Below are 18,033 nucleotides of genomic sequence, written 5' to 3' on the forward strand. Positions count from 1 at the left end.
AGAGGAGTGTTTTATCAATAGAGAAAAGCAGGGTTGATCATGGGATTGAAAACAGGTACAAATACCAAAAGCAGTGAGCGGGGAGGAGAGAGTTGGGTTTAAAAAAACAAGGTGATGCAGCAGGTGATGTTCTGCCGGGAGCTTTCCCCTCTGATGCATGTGCAAAGCGCCGTGTGCTAGAGACACATGATCAATAAGAGAGAAATTCACAAAGGACCATTAGGTGCCCAGCTCCTACTGAAAGCCAGTGGGAGCTGGGCACCTACCTGTCATCCGTGGCTTGGGAAATCTCCCCCTTAGCACACAATAATTAGCCTAGGCTGGGATTTTCAGATGTGCCTGAGGGAGTTAGGAAGCACAATCCTGCCACTGAAGCCACTGCAGGTCAAGGAGACCCATCCTCCGTGGGTGCTTCTGAAAACCCCACCCCAACCCCGAAAGGCCTCGCTCCAGGCTGGGCTGTACCATGACCCAGTTGTTACACACTGCGACCCAGGCTTGGAACCCTGTCCCCTTCCCTAAGGCTTCAGAGCCTAAGCTCTCGCCCAAGCCGTAACGTCGACTCCACCTCCTGGCCCCTTGCTCGCCCGGAGGGAACATTCCCCCTGCCCCTACCCGCAGCCAGAGGCACCCAGCGAGCAGGGGGGAAAGGGCCGGGGCAGTGCAGTTCTACCCAGCCCATGCCCCCAAGCAAGCCAGCGCTTCATCCTAGCTCAGACTGAGGAGAGCTCCGGGGATTGGGAGTCCCCACAGGAATTCATTTGTCTTCTCCCCACCTTGGCACAGAGGAACCGCTTCGCTCCAGTGGTAGTAGCCTTGAGGGTGCCTTGAGCACGTGGTGCCGCTGTGGCCAATGAGACGGTAGCCCGCGTCGCAGCCGAAACGGATCTCGCTGCCTGGCTGCAGCCCGGTGTGGCTGAGAATCGAGCCGTGGAAAGGGGGCGGAGGGAGGCTGCAGTAAGGAGCTGGAAAAGGGGGGAAATATGTCACACACACACACACATCTGTTGGAACAAAAGAGGCGCCATGTCGAGACAAATTCTCCTCTCTGTGCGTACGTGTTAGACGGCGTTTGCTTTGGTCTGAGATCTTACAAGGAAAGAGAGGGGTTGCAAAAAATACAAAGCCGAAGGGGGAAATGTTACAATGGCACATAATCAGGAACGGGCATCATTAACAGCAGTGCAAAGAACCTGTCCGCTCCGCGAGTGATTTCCAGGCATATTTAGGGCAAGACTGTAACATTATTGTGACCTGCATCCGGGGCAGTGCCTAGCTGTCCTGCTCCAGCAGCAGACCAGGGAGGGAACTGAATCAGAGAGGCACTTCCATCCCGGCTCAAAGGGGGAAGTAACGTGCTACACTGGTCTATGCCACATGACTTCCCTCCGTTGCACCAGCTCAGGGCTGCTGGCTGGCATGTTGGGGGAATGGCGTCCAGGCTCGGCCCACCTGCATGGGAGAAGGAGCAGCCACTCACGGAGATGGCCCTTCCAGCATCGTGAGATGCAGCACTGGAGTAAGGGCAGCTCCCAGTCCTGCCCTTAGTAATTTAGGGCCTGCCCCTGCGAGGTTCTGAGTGCCCCCGACTCCCGCTGGATTCAATGAGTGTTGTGGGTGCTCAGGATGGGGCCTTGAGAGGGCTCCGCGTAAGGGGCGGGGGTGTTCTTGAACACCGAAAGCGTCTGAACGCGGCTGATTTCAAGTTCTGTTCCAAGAAGGCAGGGTTGGTCTGACAGTCACACTCCCTTTGAGCAAACTGGGGCTGGACCCGGAGCCATTATTACAAAGCACCACAGCATTTTAGAGTCAGCACCAAAAACGCTGCAGGTGACAATCCAGACGCTGCTGTGCTTTTCGGAGATTCCAAGGCCAGAAGGGACCACCGGGATCATCTAGTCTGACCTGCTGTATAACACAGGCCAGAGACCTGCCCCCAAACCATCCCCAGGGCAGACCTTTCAGAAAAAACATCCGATCTTGATTTAACGATGGTCAGAGACGAAGAATCCACCACAACCCTTAGTAGATGGTGCCAATGGTTAATTACTCTCATTGTTAAAAATGGACACCTTATTTCTAGTCTGAATGTATCTAGCTTCAACTTCCAGCCATTGGATCATGTTCTACCTTTCTCTGCTAAATATTTGTACCCCATGTAGGTACTATAATCACGTCACTCCTTACCCTTCCATTGTTAAGCTAAATAGATTGAGTCCTTGAGTCTATCATTAGAAGGCAGGTTTTCTAATCCTTAATCATTCTCCTGGCTCTTCTCTGATCCCTCTCCAGTTTATCAACGTCCTTCCTGAACTGTGGACACCAGAACTGGACACAGGATTCCAGCAGTGGTCGCACCAGTTCCAAATGCAGAGGTAAAATAATCTTTCTAGTCCCAGTTGAGTTTCCCCTGTTTATGCATCCAAGGATCACATTAGCCCTCTTGGCCACTGGGTCACAGTGGGAGCTCATGTTTATCTGATTATCCACCACTATCCCCAAATCTTTTTTAGAGTCACTGCTTCCCAGGATAGAGTCCCCCAATCCTGTAAATCGGATTGGGGCGATCATTCAAGTACTTTTTCTTGCATGGGAAGCTGGGCCAAACTCTCAATTTTACAAATCTTTTGGAGACAAAAACAGGTAAAACTCAGTGAGCTCGAATGAGTTTTGCTTTGGGTTTTTATGTTCTCGGCAGAGGTCCAGGTCAGAAATCAAAAAGAAAATGTTCACAAGCCCACCCTGAGAGGAACAAAACCACCAAGATTTACCCAGCTCTGGAAATTAGGAGTAATGTCTAGTAATTAAATATTAATTGATTCATTTACTGAGTAATGTCATTTATTTATGACATTCACTCAGGGTCGCACTCTAGTTTTATGGCCTTCATTAAGTAATTGAAATTTGCTAGCTTCCAAAAGATGCTAATTAATTTTGAGGAATTCTTAGTAAACAGTCAGTACCCAGTAATTGGTTTATGCTGGATGAGACATTAAAACTAACCCTGTTCCCTCTGACAGCAATGGCAAAACCCTCAGTGGCTGGAATAGGAGCAGGATTTTAGCCCTAGTATTCCCCTTTGGGTGCCGTAATAAAAAAGTCACCCGAGTCACTTCTCATGCACCAAACGGATTCTCACACAAGTTCCAAGTGCTGCGCTTCTGACGCTACGCACCAGACAGCACCTCCTCAATATTAGGCTCCAAGAACACAGCATCAAAGTGATCTTTAAATGAATCAAAGGGAGGGAAATGCTGTTTTAAGGACTTAGAGGTGGAAGAAACTGTCCAACCAGGGCTTCAGATCCACACAACAGGTGGTGCTTCCTTAGGATAAAATTCCCCCTGGTGCCAAGAGTCTGCAAAAAGCCTATGCTCTACGTTGGGCTTCAGTGGGACTCAACTCGATGCCTGGTCGAATTTCGTGGAACTAGTTTCGGATCATTGAGATCATGCAACATTTTTCTGGTTTCCGTTCCCCAGGAAGGGTTCCATGGAGTTTTTGCTCCCAACACCCTCTCCCCCAAAACTAAAGGTTTGATGCCCAGCTATCACAGGGATGGGGGCATCAGCAATACAAAATGCGGGGTGAACCGCAGGCCAAAAGCTGCACGTTTCCTTTGGAAACCCCAACCTGACCCAGATTCCCAAACGTCAGTGACCGGTGCAGTGAACTGAAAACTAGCCAAGCTTTGAGCTGCCCCAGAATGCTCTGCACAGCTCCATTCCCTCAACACAGCCCTGCGTGGCTCATATAGTGACAACACTTAAAGGGGAAAAGCAAAGGGAGGTAGCCCAAGGAACAGCCACATTCTCAGGGCCGGTTTCCAGTCTCTACTACGCACTCACCTGAGTAGCGGATTTTAAAGCCCTTTCTGTTGTACGCATGGTCGGAGGACCAGCGGAGATAGACCTTGTTCCCAGTGCTGGTGACAGTCAGAGGAGCAGAGTAATTCCCACTTAGAGACAACAGCAGTGGACTCTGGCCAGCGGGACCTTTGGGGAAAGATTGGACACGTGAAGGTTGGGCCCGGCACATGGCAACCCCTCCCCTCAGCGATAGCCACTCCTAGCCTCACACACCGGGACCTGATTTTTGCAGAAGGAACACATGGCCAGACCTGCTTTTGGCCGTACTGTGGGAGCTGTGACTTCCCCTTGAACATTGCCATTGAGTTCTGTGGGCCCAGGATTTCACCTTCATGGGGCAGAACCTTCTGCACACTCACTGGGACGATGAGCAAGGGGTTTGTGTTCTCGGTTCAGCCATGAGGTTGCGTTTCCTGTGACACAGGAGAACCTCGGCTCTCCTGCAAGGTGCCTGGTGTGTAGTTTAGGGAAATGTCCTTGGATAGCTTTAAAATCGTTTTATTCCCCATCTCAACCCATCCTCCCCAATGACCTTCCCCACTGTTCTTCAGCCTGGCACATCCTCCAACTACTCCCCTCTCTCCATGCAAAGCTATCCCAACTACTTCGCTGAGCCATCCCGCCGCGATGAAATCCAGGCCTCCCCCTCTCCCAGAAGTGAAGCACAAAGCTAGAGCTTCTCACCGTGCTGCATTCCCACGTAGAAATGCTCCCCCAGGGTATGTCTACACTGCAGCTAAACACCCCGCGATCGGCCCGCGTCAGCTGACTCCAGCTTGCAGGGCTTGGGCGACGGGGCCGTTATAATTGTGGTGTAGACTCGGGCAGGACACTGCGTTCTGGGACCTTGTGACTGGGGGAAGGTTCCAGAGCCTGGGCTCCGGCATGACCCTGAATGTCTACGCCACGATTACAAACAGCTCCGTAGCCCAAGCCCCATGAACACAGGTCAGGCCAGCTGCAGGTGTTTAAGTGCAGTGTAGACATACCCACTTGTTAGAGATATCCCATCTGATAGAACTGGAAGGGACCTTGAAAGGTCATCGAGTCCAGCCCCCTGCCTTCACTAGCAGGACCAAGTACTGATTTTGCCCCAGATCTCTAAGTGGCCCCCTCAAGGATTGAACTCACAACCCTGGGTTTAGCAGGCCAATGCTCAAACCACTGAGCTATCCCTCCCCCCCCACTTAGGGGGGCTTTTTCCAAGCACAACACAGGGTGATAGACGTGTCGGTGGAAAGAAGCCCCTCGGCTCAGGGAAGACAGTGTTTAGTGACTAACAGCAACGCTCACTGCTACACGGTTGTGTCCTTTCCCCCACCCCCAACAGACAGCGTCCGTGTGCTTCACGCGACAGTTACCATCAAAGATCTCGAACTCGTCGTACTGCTTCTCGCTCAGGAAGTACTCGATGGCGAGGGTGATGTTGTACCCGGGCTCTACTTTGATCACCCAGGAACAGGTCTGGAAATGGGGGTAACGCCCCAGGTAGCTCTGGCTGAGGATCACGCCGGTGGAGTCCGTCAGAACCTCGTTCATCAGGCAGTGCACTAAACCAAACCCAAACAAGAGTCCACAGAAAATGAGACCTCGTTTCAGCGGCCAGAAGAAAATGAAGGGAAGCAAGGAAAGCCGAGGTTTAAAATGCAGGCGCTTAGAGTTAGGCTGCAATTTCCAAAGTGATTTAAGGGGACAAGGCTCCCAACTCCAATTGACCTTTATTAGGATCTAGGCTCCTAATTCTCTTGGGATCCCTGGAAAATTCCAGACCTAAATCCTGATTTAGGCTCCTCAGTAAGTGGGCTGCTGTTTAAGAGTGCTGAGCGCCCAGCAACTCTAGCGGAAGTCAAGGAAAAAACAGCACTTTGCATGTGCTGGGTCCAAGTGACCTCTGTGTCACTCCAGCTTTGTGTGGGGAAACTGTCAAAATCCATGGGAGTTGCATGGGTGTAAAATTGGAGTAACGCAGGGATGGATCAGGGCCTCACCTTTTGACTGACATTCTTAAAGCACTGTGCAGCCATTCTCTTATCAAGCCTCAGAATATTCCCTCCAAGACCAAGCAAACTTTATTATCCCCATTTTACTGACTGGTAAACTGAGACACAGATCTTGCGACACTTGCTCAAGATTACTAGGCAAGTCGGTTAGACTAAAACCCAGGAGTCCTGAGTCCTAGTTGCTTGCTCTAATCCCTAGATCTCACACAAGCTCAGAAGTGTTTATACCAGAAGCAAGTGTTAAATAAAAGTTTGGTGTAAAAACAAACCAAAAAAACCTAACCCAAGAGACACCGAAATACAAACACACAAGAGGATCTTTATTGATCTGTACATCCATCCATCAGCGATTGAATGCTCTATTGAACGCTATCCTTGGGATTACAGAAAACAGCAAGAGCTGTCCAGAAGGGACAGTGGATTCTTTCCAAATCCTTAATCCCATTAATGATTTTTTTTTACCTCTGTAAATTGGTGACCAGATATCATTTAAGCAATCTCTTGGCTTGCAGGCTAACAACCACCAGTAAATAACTAAATGCCTGCCCCTCCCACCCCGTTCTCACACTACTAGAGAGAGACAAAGCTATAGAAAAATCTCCCATTATACAGCAAAAATGTTCAGATGGCGGAAAGAAGATGAAAAGATAACCATGGCTGAAGTGGAAAAAACCTATCAACAGGAAGCGATAGGATAAATAAGATAACAGGGTTGCATCTTTGGCATTCCTCCTGAGTAACAGGAAGGGGTGTGATGCATCACACTCAGAGCATTCAATTTTCTCTCTTTTAATGCACTGTGTAGTACTAATGCAGAAGCTGCGCCTCCCAGACTCTGCCCTCAGGAGGACTGTACTTAGCTGAAGTCAGTTCCTCGGTGCTACCGGGGTTCGTGTATCACTGGCAAATGGTCAGAGAGGGCTTTTTGTCTCTCTGAGGATAAGGATGTTTGGATTGTTGTTTTAATGACTTCACGGATGTAGCCAGGTGTTTGCTGTGTCAGAACAGTGCCCAGAAAGGCTTTGTTCGGGCTGTGACTTGGGGAAGTACTTACACTTATGCTTAAAATTAAGCATGTGCTCAAATGCTTTCCTCGACGGGGGCCTCAAGGCATAACACAGCACTACCCAATGCTAGACAGATTCTACCAGGGGGGTTGAGAGCCGTCAGCTCCCACGGCAGTCTGCAGGGGCTGCAACTGGCTATATATAATTTCTCAAATCATTTCTCAGACGGATCCTGTCATAAATTAACTGATAAATATTTTACTATTCACCCTGCTTTGCTCAGTACCTGCAGCTGGCTAGACTGAATCCCACGGCAGGAGAAGAGCCACTCCCTGCACCCTGGTCTTTCAAATTTGCAAATGTGTTGGGACCCAGGCCAGTTACCTTCGCAGGTCGGGGGCGGCCCTCCAAACTGGAGATGAGTCCCCAGCTTGCACGTCAGGATTTCAGTTCCGGTCAGGGTGAAGCCGGGGAGGCACTGATACCTCACGATGTCACCTGGAAAGAAAGACAACGCCCTCAGCTGGGGAGAAGGTTTGGTTTAGCAAGGATGAAAGTCACCCCTATGCAGAGTGGCCCGTACAAGGCTTAGGTACCATTTCATTCCCGCTGTAGCTGCTATTTCAGGAGATTGCTCAAAGGGGCTGACTGCAGGGGACCCAGTGCATCAATCGCACAATTCACCTATTCTATAGCCACAGAATACCAATCCACAGGGGTGAAAATCGCCCATGTGCAGCTCCACTTAATTCCCACTTCAACCATCTTTTAAGGACTTCAGTGAGGCGCAGATCCACTGCACATGGGTGAATCTGACCGAGTGCCTGCACAGACATCCCATGATCTTTCTAACAGCCAGCGCTGCACAGTCCCTCAGGATCTGAGAACCCCGCTCCCTCCGGGTCTTACACCAGTATGGGTCCTGCAACCAGAACTTAGCTGGCAATGGTGTGGATAATGCGCAAGAAAGACACAAATCCAGCTGGATCCCCCCTTAGCTATGTGGGGATAATATGTGGAGTATAGATAGATAGATTAGACAGGGCAATACAAGTAAAACGTGGCACATGCGGGTCATATTCGGAACGGGTGTAAATCAGTATTACTCTGCTGATTTCAGTGGAGCTAGGCTGATTTATACCAGCTGAGGATTTGGCCCAGAAGGAGCAGATACAGCGAGCAAGGTGGCTTTCGATCACGGGTACTTTTCTGGCTGCGGACATACTTTAAACACAGACACGACACTGAAAATTCAAAAAGCGCAGGAAATACGGAGGGAAGCTTTTGTTTGAAGCCTCATGGCCTGCTACACAGTTTAATCGCCTTAAACATCTTAATGCGGCAGGACACGATTGAGGCAAATAGCTCTGAACACGGACTGGGCTTTCATCGGAGACGCCTCCTTGCAGTTACACTAGTGAGGATAAAAATCCTAAAGACTATCAAATCCAGCTGATTCAGTGCATATGCCAGTCACCGAACTGGGGCAAGCCCTCCAACCTCCCATACTGAATAGCGCAGAATTAGATGGGTTCCTCTGAAGCACACAGCATTGGTGCCAAGATACCAGCCACAGGGAGCGCTCATCTGTTCTGATGCAGCCTATCCTATGGGGATGGGGGTCGGAAGAAGATACCTATGTTAAATTCTTCATTCTCGGTGATGATTTCGGCATTGGGAACAATGGTCGGAGGGTGGCATTTGAAGAGCTGATAGGCTGAAAAGAAGGAAAAACAGCAAAGGTCAGGGCATGGAATTGCTTCCAACGGGATAAGGCTCGCACGTGCCTAACAGCAGCTCAGTGTGGTGCAAGGATCTGCTTCTCTGAAACAAACTGCCACCCTGCGGCATGGAAAAAGGGTGGAGCACCCAGCTGTATCGATCTCAGTTACTTATCTGGTCCTCATTACCCTGAGTAACTCGCAATCTTCCATCCTCACAGCACCTCCGGCAGGCAGGGCTGTGCTATGGTCCCCATTGTACAGATGGGGAACGGAACCACAGAGATGCTAAATTTAGTGGAAGGTCCCACGGGAAGATTGCAGTAGGACCCATGTCCCCCTAGTCCCAGGCTAGCCCCGTAACTCCCTCTTTCTTGGTAGGGCCATGGCTCAGCTTAGTTTACACTTAACACCTTGTGAAAATATCATCGACCCCGTCCTTCCCCAGTATGTGATCCCCCATTATCACGACTGTACAGTTCTGGCTCAGGCTCCCTACATTATCCCAGATCTGTTCAGTGCCTGCTACAGCCAGAACCAGTGCTGAACGAGCCAATGGATTCCAACATCCGTCCAACCTACCTGGCTTCTGAGAAAGGGCAGGTGAGGAGATGCAAGACGCCCCCAGGTATTATTACAGTGTTGTTGTAGCCATGTTAGTCCCAGGATATGAGAGAGGCAAGGAGGGCGAGGGAATATCTTTGATTGGATCCACCTCTGTTGGTGGAAAGGACAAGCTTATGAGCTTTACAGAACTCTTCCTCAGGTCTGGATAAGGGAACCAGAATGCCCACGCTAAACACTAAGGTGGGACAGATTGTTAAGCATAAGGCGTTCACACATATTGTAGGAGACCACGTAAAATGAAGTGGGCAGTTAACACCTCTCCAGTCATAGGACAATGGAGAGTTAATAGGCAGCACGACACTAAAAAAAACATGGACTGGTTTTATGCCTATTACAACAATTTCTAAAACACCCAGCTGTCTAACAACTCACCATTGTCCTATGATTGCAGAGGATCCCTTGCCCACCTTGTCTCTCTCAGGTCCTTGGGATGGTGTCTGTATTGAGAATCAGCACCATGGAGAGCACACTATGCAGCACTTCTCCTCCCAGGAAACAGCTGAGTGGAAGGAGAGTGAAAAGAAGACTACAAGAAACCCTATATGGTGCTGGCTGCAGCAATCTGGTCACAAGAACACCTTCCTCCACAGTCTTGGTCTGCCTAGAATGCCATTCAATAGCACATTACAAACCTTCCATGCCCAAAGTCACTGGGAAGAAAGCTCTTTATTAGTATGAAAGAGTAGAGGGCTTCGTTCGTGGACAGATGAAGGGTGACTGGTGTTTACTGAGTGACTCGTGTGCGGCGGTGATGGGATCATCCACAGAGTCTGGGATACTTAGTGGAAGAGACTGGACAACCTCAATCGGATTAGGTCAATCCGTGAATAACGAGGATGGATGGAAATCTTGTTCTGCTCTGCAGCCAAGTGAATAATTCACAATGAATAATTATTCTGAGAATTTCATCTTTGGTCCCTGTCCTTGAACGGAGATCGCAAAATTCACTGATTTGTCACTTGGAATTATTCATTATTTTATTTTGCAAATAATTCCTGGGATGCAGCTGGTTTGAACTTCCAATTGAGAATATTAAAATCGAAGATGCAGGTTGCAGTGCCCAGTGTAACTTCCCTGCTATGTGATGTAAAAAACAACAGTGCAGGTTTGAAGCAGGTGTTTAATTATACATTTCTCAGCTGGCGCTGTGTTGATGAAATAAAGAAGCCATCCAGTCAGGGAACAAAAACAATACCGTTTGACTTATGAGCCTGGCCAAACACAACAAAGAGCAAATTTTACAATCGAACATACAGCCTGAAATGAACTATCAGCAAATATTCTAGAACTTGAGCAAAATAATTTGCTGCTCACCAACAGATGAGCTCATAATGGCTTCACACTCTAATCCCTATGGAGATGAACACACAAGGAATGTGAACGTGGTTAAAACATCTGCTTTTGGAGCTGAGTAACTCTTCTTGGAAAGCATTTTCTGAGGTCAGTCCTATTCTATCATACCCCTCCCACCGAGCCTGGGCCACCATAAACTTCTCTGCAATTGGTGTCAGCCTGCTAAGCCCAGATGTAGATGATCCACCTACTAGAGAGGAGCTAATTTTCACTAACTCTACAAAGCTAGTGGAAACAGAAGCAGCAGAACAATGTTTCTAAGACTTTATTATAATGTATTTAGATGCTTAAATTAGGATTTAGTTGCTTAACTTTAGAGACCCACTCACCCCTCTCTGTGCCTCAGTTTCCCCATCTATAAGTTTGGGGTACAATAACCTCCCCTACTTCACCAGAGAGGTTGTGAGGCTCAATTAATGTTCATGAAATGTTTGGAAAGAGTTGGATGAAAAGGGTGATTTATTTTTACCTAAGGGCAGTGTATGGCCCAACGTTTGCAAAAGAAAAAAAAAATCCTGACATCATCATAATGAGCTAAGCTTGAACAGAGGAGATCAAAGGGAACTGTCAGATCTGTAATTCTGTGAGATGCCTTCTATATAAGTTCTTTGCAACTTACCAAAAAGTTACAGTGAAACGATGAGCTAATGAGCAGGAGAACAATGCATGTTCCAGAGATTTGGGCAGTTTAACTGCCGAACCTGTCACTTCTCCTGCAAAGCTTCTTTGGTCATGGAGGAATAAAAGGGAGGGAGGGGGAGGAAATGGGAGTGAATTTTGTCAAGCTCCCAGAAATAAACAGTTGCTTGAAGACTCCAAACCTTTGCTCCTCCGGACACTCTGCCTCTGGATAAACAACAGGTGCTTTATTATGGCCAACAGAAAACAAGGAGAGGGAGAAAAAGCCCCAGAAGAAAGAGCAAAGGTCGGACAACTGCTTTAATGGCAGAAGCATCTCTGCAAAGATTTATTTTCATTGAAGTAAAACTCCACGCTAGTGGTATGTCTGTATTGCAATCGGGGAGCGTGAGTGCGGCTCAGGTGGACACACCCGAGCTAGCTTTAATCCAGCTAACTTGGGCACCAGAACAAGGAAGCGGTGGAAGCCTGGAATCCTGGGAGCTTAACTCGGGAGGTGAGCCCACGCTGAAGTGTAGGTGCTGCAGCTACTTCACTGCTCCAGGACCCGAGCCAGCGCCATGAAAGCGAGCTCAGGTGTGCCCAGAGAGCTGCAATCACACCCCGCGATGGCAGTGTAGACACACCCTAAGTGGCAAACTGGGCTTTAGGCCAAGATTTTCAACAGCGATTGATTATTCCATTTTGGGAAGCTCAACTCGAGCCACCATAAAGGGGCCTGATTTTCCGAGTCTGGGTACTCAGCACTTTCTCTCAGCGGTCCCCTTTAAGGAGGTGGCACCGTGGTGGGACTCAAAAATCCCAGGTTCTAATCCCAGCACAGCCACTGACCTGCTGTGTGACCATGGGCACATTTCTCTGCCTCTGTTTTCCCTCCCAACCTCTGTCTTCTCTATACAGACTGTGAACACTTTGGAGCAGGGACTGCTTCTCACTAGGTATGCACAGCACCTAGCAGGAGGAAGCCCTGATCTCAGCTCTAGGTGCGACCATAAAAGAGAGAATAATATCCTTTCTTTTATGTCAGAGTGGAAAAAAGATTCCAGAGTCCAAGGCTGAATTAATCCCCTTGGTTGTGGAATAAAATAAAAAAAACAAACCCAGGAGGAAATCCAAACAACACACCTAGGAGAGAGAAAGAGAAATGCTATTTGCAAGCTTTAAAATGGATGTTTGACAGTGGAGAATAAAAAAAAAAAACCCAGACAAAAATTAAATTAAATGCTATTTTAAAATGCTTGACAGCATCTATTTAAGTGGAGAGATAACCTAGCAATTGGAGCATCAATCTCTATTCCTTAATGGGCTACATTTCAATACGGGGCCATGATTACGACGGTTTCAGCATCTGGATAACACCGCACTGATAAACCTTCCTCTGAAAGCACCCTGATGTGCCTGCACCACAACAAAGCGCAGCCTGTGTCTTTGAAACACCACTGAGACCCACCTTGAGTTACTGTGCCATAAACATCCTTCCCCATCACATTCACACATCAGGTTCTTGGGCTGCTACCAGAAATAAGCATTTAATAATAGGTGCAACATCATCAAGTTTCAAGGGATGCTGCCAACCTTTCAGCCTCCCTGAATCACTCCTTTTCCAGGAGATGCTTCCCTATAGGTGTTTAAAGAGGGGTGGTTCCCGTAAGCGGATGATGCTCATCATTGCATTGGGGAAGATATTTAATGGGATGTCTTGTGTGCCCGATCTAAGTAGCCTGTGCATGCACAAAGAGTTACATTGTGGCAGATCCAGGGGAAACTCTATGGAACTCAGTGGACTTACACTGGCATATGGTAGGCACTGTCAATGAATCCACCCACTTTGGTCAATCAGGGAGCCACCTGTGTGCAAATTTTCTGTTGTACCATGTGCAACTTATCCACTGAAGCATACAAAGCTTGAGCAGAGCAGAGCAGAATCTGACCCTATGTCTTTTTATCATGCTGTATGCACAGAGAAGAAACACTGCAGAGCTGTGCCTAGACATTAATAGTAACAGTATTCAGTCCCCAAGAGAGACGGTTGCAGAGCATTAAACAGAACCCAGGCTGTGTGCCTCCCCCCCACGCCAGGATGAAGATTACCATTGGAATGGAATGATTTGGGGAGGGCTAAACAGCAGGCAATCAGCTTTTAAATACTTTGTGGAAGTTGGTTGCTCAAGATGAGGGTAGGGTGACCAGATGAGAGGAAGAAAATATCGGGAGGGGGGTTTGCCAGCAGAGAAAAAAAAAGGGGGGGGGAGTGCGGACAGCGGAGCAAAAAAAAACAAAACCAAAAACCGAGCACCGCAAAATATCGTGACACATTGCATCCCGACCGAACATCGGTTGGGACGCGGGACAAACGCCTAAATATTGGGACGGTCCCAGTTTTATCGGGACGTCTGGTCACCCGAGATGAGGGTGAAGGCATGAGTTGGTAGCAGGAAGGTGCCTGAGGCTGAAATGGGGATCAGATGAGTGGAATGAATATCGGATGATTCAACTGCTTACTTCCTGGTTGTTTTCCGGTTAGTTTGGGTGGGGTATGTAATCTAAGCCACCTCAACTCAACGTTCATGAACACAGCTGCAGACAATTTCGGATAGGTCATTTTTTAAAAAAATGAAAATCCTCACTGAAATTTCTATGAAAAAAATAATGGATGAAATTTGTGTGCTTTTTTTTTACATTTTTCAACCAGCTCAATCAATGAAGTTTTTAGCCACAGTTTATACTGAGGTTCCATTTCTGTGTATTTTATAAAGTGGTTAATAAACCAGTAATAGATGCTTTAATAGATGGTTAAGCAACGGCTCCTGAGTACAACAGATCAACAGGTTGCTCACAACCACAGTTTATAACTAGGCTTTGCACAATTTGATTTTTATCAATTTAAACGGTTTCAGAGTAGCAGCCGTGTTAGTCTGTATCCGCAAAAAGAACAGGAGTACTTGTGGCACCTTAGAGACTAACAAATTTATTAGAGCATAAGCTTTCGTGGACTACAGCCCACTTCTTCGGATGCATATAGAGTGGAACATATATTGAGGAGATATATATACACACATACAGAGAGCATGAACAGGTGGGAGTTGTCTTACCAACTCTGAGAGTTCCACTCTATATGCATCCGAAGAAGTGGGCTGTAGTCCACGAAAGCTTATGCTCTAATAAATTTGTTAGTCTCTAAGGTGCCACAAGTACTCCTGTTCTTTTATCAATTTAAGTATTCACTATTGTGCAATATGGGCGTTAAGATTTTCTTCTGATTCGTATCAATTTAAATTTTTGCAATGATGGGAAATTATGAGGAGGGGTCAGATGATGTGGGGCTAGACACTAGTTATTTAAGGACAGCAGATGCTGAGATTCAATGAGTTAATGCTTTACAACCATTAAAACACAAATAGCCAACCTCACATGGCAAAATATACAAAGCAAATATCCTTAAATCAAACTCTAATAAGTTCTTGAGCGGGATTTTTCTTACTTTGCCCAACTGTAAACTTCAATTATTATCAAAATATCTTTTCATCCGTGTGCGGTGAAATCGACATTTAGTGACATTTACCGATAAAAGTCTAATCCTGCCAAGCCTGCTTATAACCATCTTCTGCTGAGGTGCTTATATACATACTACTCATGACTAGAACATGCTCCTTAGACGTCTGCTTGGGCCTAATTATTAGGCCTGACCCGGAGCCAAGCCCACCCGACCTGATCCGAGAGGGTAGAGTCATTTTCCAACCTGATCGACCCCTGACTCTGGTCCCTGAACCTGGGTCAGCGGCATGGCTGCCTGCTGCCCATGGGGTCGGCCGTCCTCCCCTGCTCCTGCCGGCTGCTGCCCCTGCTGTGCTGTGCATGTGCTGCAAAGTGAGCCGTGTTGGGACTCCTTGGCACACTCACTGTGCACACTCACACACACACAGCGCCCCCACATCAACCCCACGGGCAGCAGGAAAGGAGCCGAGCTGACCCGAGCGGGTCTGGTTTTTTCCCAACCGACTCACACCCGACGCTTATAGTCGGGTTAGTGTGGGTTCAGGTCGGATGCAGGGCTCAAATGCTTATGACATCTTATTAATCACTTACTAGTCCTTTATAAAATTATAGCGTTGAAAGGGACCACAAGGGTCATCTAGTCTAACTCCCTGCCGAGATGCAGGACATTTAATAACAATACCTGACTCTTGTACAGTACTTCTCTTTAGATCATAAAGAACATTCAGAAAAATAACTTTAATATAAAGCGTGAATATAAATATATTCTGGTGGGCTTTCACTATAGTAACTCTGGTCTCTAACTCCCAGTAAAAGAAGTGTCAATTGACTTGCAGTAGGATTTATGTACTGCTCCCTTCCATTGTTAGATTTTCTGTGGGTTTTTTTTTTGCATAACTGTTATACACACATCCCTTGTGTATTAATACACACCTTATTGTGTTTTGCAGTAATCAAGCAATCAAGCCTAGCAAAGATTCTTTAAACTTAGCCTGGCCACGTAATACTGGCCTTTCCATTATCAGACATAACATTTGGTGTTCTGTACAGACTGGCATGTAACTGATATTAGTCTTTGTTGCAGTTGTTACAAGTGAATTATTGTGGTGAGTGGAAGGTCCTGTTCACATTTTCTGAAATCCCAGAACTGTCATAGGTTCTTGTTTGCTAATCCAATTTAAAGTTGGACTCTTGTTTAGTGATGGGGTGAAAATGCTCTTATTTACAGCGTCATACCTAGCATTTCTCGAGCATGCGCCTCACTCAGACCGAAGAATCCCCAAATAATTTAAGGAATCATTTCTCTCACTGAGAAATGAAGCCACCTCTGGGCTGGAACGTGACTGTGGTTTAACAAAGCACAGCAAGGCTACCCAAGCAGTTTAGCATGGGATTGGAAGAATAGCACCATATCCAACTGAAATGGCAAGAAGTGGGAATGTTAGGAAACAAAATGGATTTACACTAAATAGAATTTGCCAAGGACAGCAGTATTAATAGCTGTCACCGTGTGAGATATGCCATAGGATCTTTCACAGCTGCTAGTTTGCAGGAGTTTGATTTGTGTTCGGATTATCAGGAAGTTGCTGATACATTTCTACTTCTGCATGGCGTACGCATGCCTACTTCGCATGTGCAATTATAAGTGTGTGCGTAAGGCAGGCATTTGCACATGCAAAATTGCACAGAGACTGCAGGTCTCAACTCTCTGAGAGACAGACCCTTCATGATAGGTCTCATCTGAGAGATGGTGCTTCAAGCAGCAGGGTATTTTCTGTATCTTGCCCTCTAAATATATCCCTTTCATGAGCATTATTCTTCCTCCCGATGACCCACAACTGGCTCAGACCCCTCTACGTGCAACAAAATCGTGGGGCAAGAAATTAAAACACAGGCTGCTCAATGAGCAATACAGACCATAGAAATAGATAGCAAAGATCCCTCCGTTGGCTGCGTCACTGTGGAATTTCATCAGGATCTGGTTGGAGGAGCTTTGGGCAGATTTCTTCACTGAGTTCCCCGTGAACATGCCCAGCTGTGGGGCTGTTTGCTGTGGTCCATCCCTTGAAAGCACAAGTCAGAAAGAACACAACCACATTACACCTTTCCCTGTTATCCCAGGGTAGGATCCGATGCACACATACGCACAACCTCCTGTTCTTTCCTGCCCTATCTTTCTTGTCACCACCCCAATCTGCGACATTAGGTTTCCCATTACTCCTTTGGCAGCCAATAACTTCACTTCCAGAGTGGTACAAGTGGATTCTTCCCAGGTTGGCCCATATAATTGCAGGCAATGGGGACTCCAGATGTAACCAGTAATCTGCTTCTGAAGAGAGGGTTCATCTCAGCCTTCTGAACTTTCATCACCTGCCTTTGGAGAATTAAGGCCAGATGGTCCAAAGAGCTCTGCACTTTGGTGCACAGTGGATGCTGAGCTCCTTTGAATGTCCAGCTCCAGCAGTGGGCACTGAGCACTTGAAAATGTAGCTCTGAGCTCTTTAGGAAGTTTGGCCCCATGTGCCCCCCTCAATGGACCAATGTGGGTGGAGTTATTGACGTGCCGTGCATGACTTCTCCTTCCCTATCCTAAGGGGAGATGAAGATCCTACCCTGCCATGCTCCTGGAGCCAAATTCTCAGCTGATGTAAATCAGCCTAGCTACACTGACTTTGGTGGAGTTACACCCATTTACACCAGCTAAAGACCTGGCTCCCGATCTCTGGGCGCTTGCGTTTGAACCCAGCTCTCCATTCCTGATGCCATGCTGTGCCCTCGCTCTGAGTGAAAGCGTTCTGTGATTTCACTTTGGATTGCACAGCTACTGACAAAGCAAAAGCTAAAGAGGACATCAGCAAATGTAGTATTTCCCCCCTGTTCTATATCTATCTAGTACCACAAAGTCATTCTGCCAAGGAATAAACAAGCCTGGGAAAACGTCTGCTGGGGAAATCTGAAGCAAAAGGCAATTCCTATTATGCTAGTTTGAACCAGATTCATTTCATCTAAATTCAGCTTGAGGTAAAGACCCCGTTTGCCATTCATAAAAGTATCCTCTGTCAAGAGATTTTCTCTTATTCCCTTCAGCAGAGCATTTCAGAGATGAAGGGCCGGGCTGAGGAGAGAATCCAGCAGGAGGAGGAGGGACCTGGAAGCTAATAATGTCCAGTCTCAGCTGGGATGATGTCCTGCATTTGCCCCCAGCAGAGATGCAGCGTCTAGAGAGACTAATTGGGTCAGACTGGATGCAGGAGGGCGGCATTTGTTTAAACTGCACACAGCATGGGTTTGATTTCTTTGTTTTTGAACAGGCAGTGATCAC

At 47.3% G+C, this 18,033-nt stretch overlaps 1 protein-coding gene across 1 annotated transcript in view; it reads right to left on the minus strand.

The window, feature by feature from the left end:
- The window catches only part of CSMD2 (CUB and Sushi multiple domains 2), a 563,976-nt gene that overhangs the window by 68,197 nt on the left and 477,746 nt on the right, over window positions 1-18,033 (minus strand). Inside the window, exons 44-49 of the mRNA XM_065576901.1 lie at window positions 16,629-16,774; window positions 8,513-8,593; window positions 7,261-7,374; window positions 5,231-5,419; window positions 3,849-3,995; window positions 777-965 (exon numbers count right to left, since the gene is read on the minus strand). Of these exons, the coding sequence (XP_065432973.1) occupies window positions 777-965; window positions 3,849-3,995; window positions 5,231-5,419; window positions 7,261-7,374; window positions 8,513-8,593; window positions 16,629-16,774 (866 nt within the window). The remainder of the gene's footprint in view (window positions 1-776; window positions 966-3,848; window positions 3,996-5,230; window positions 5,420-7,260; window positions 7,375-8,512; window positions 8,594-16,628; window positions 16,775-18,033) is intronic.

This window comes from Chrysemys picta, chromosome 23 (genome assembly GCF_011386835.1).
Source record: "Chrysemys picta bellii isolate R12L10 chromosome 23, ASM1138683v2, whole genome shotgun sequence".
In the NCBI taxonomy this organism is placed as follows: domain Eukaryota; kingdom Metazoa; phylum Chordata; order Testudines; family Emydidae; genus Chrysemys; species Chrysemys picta.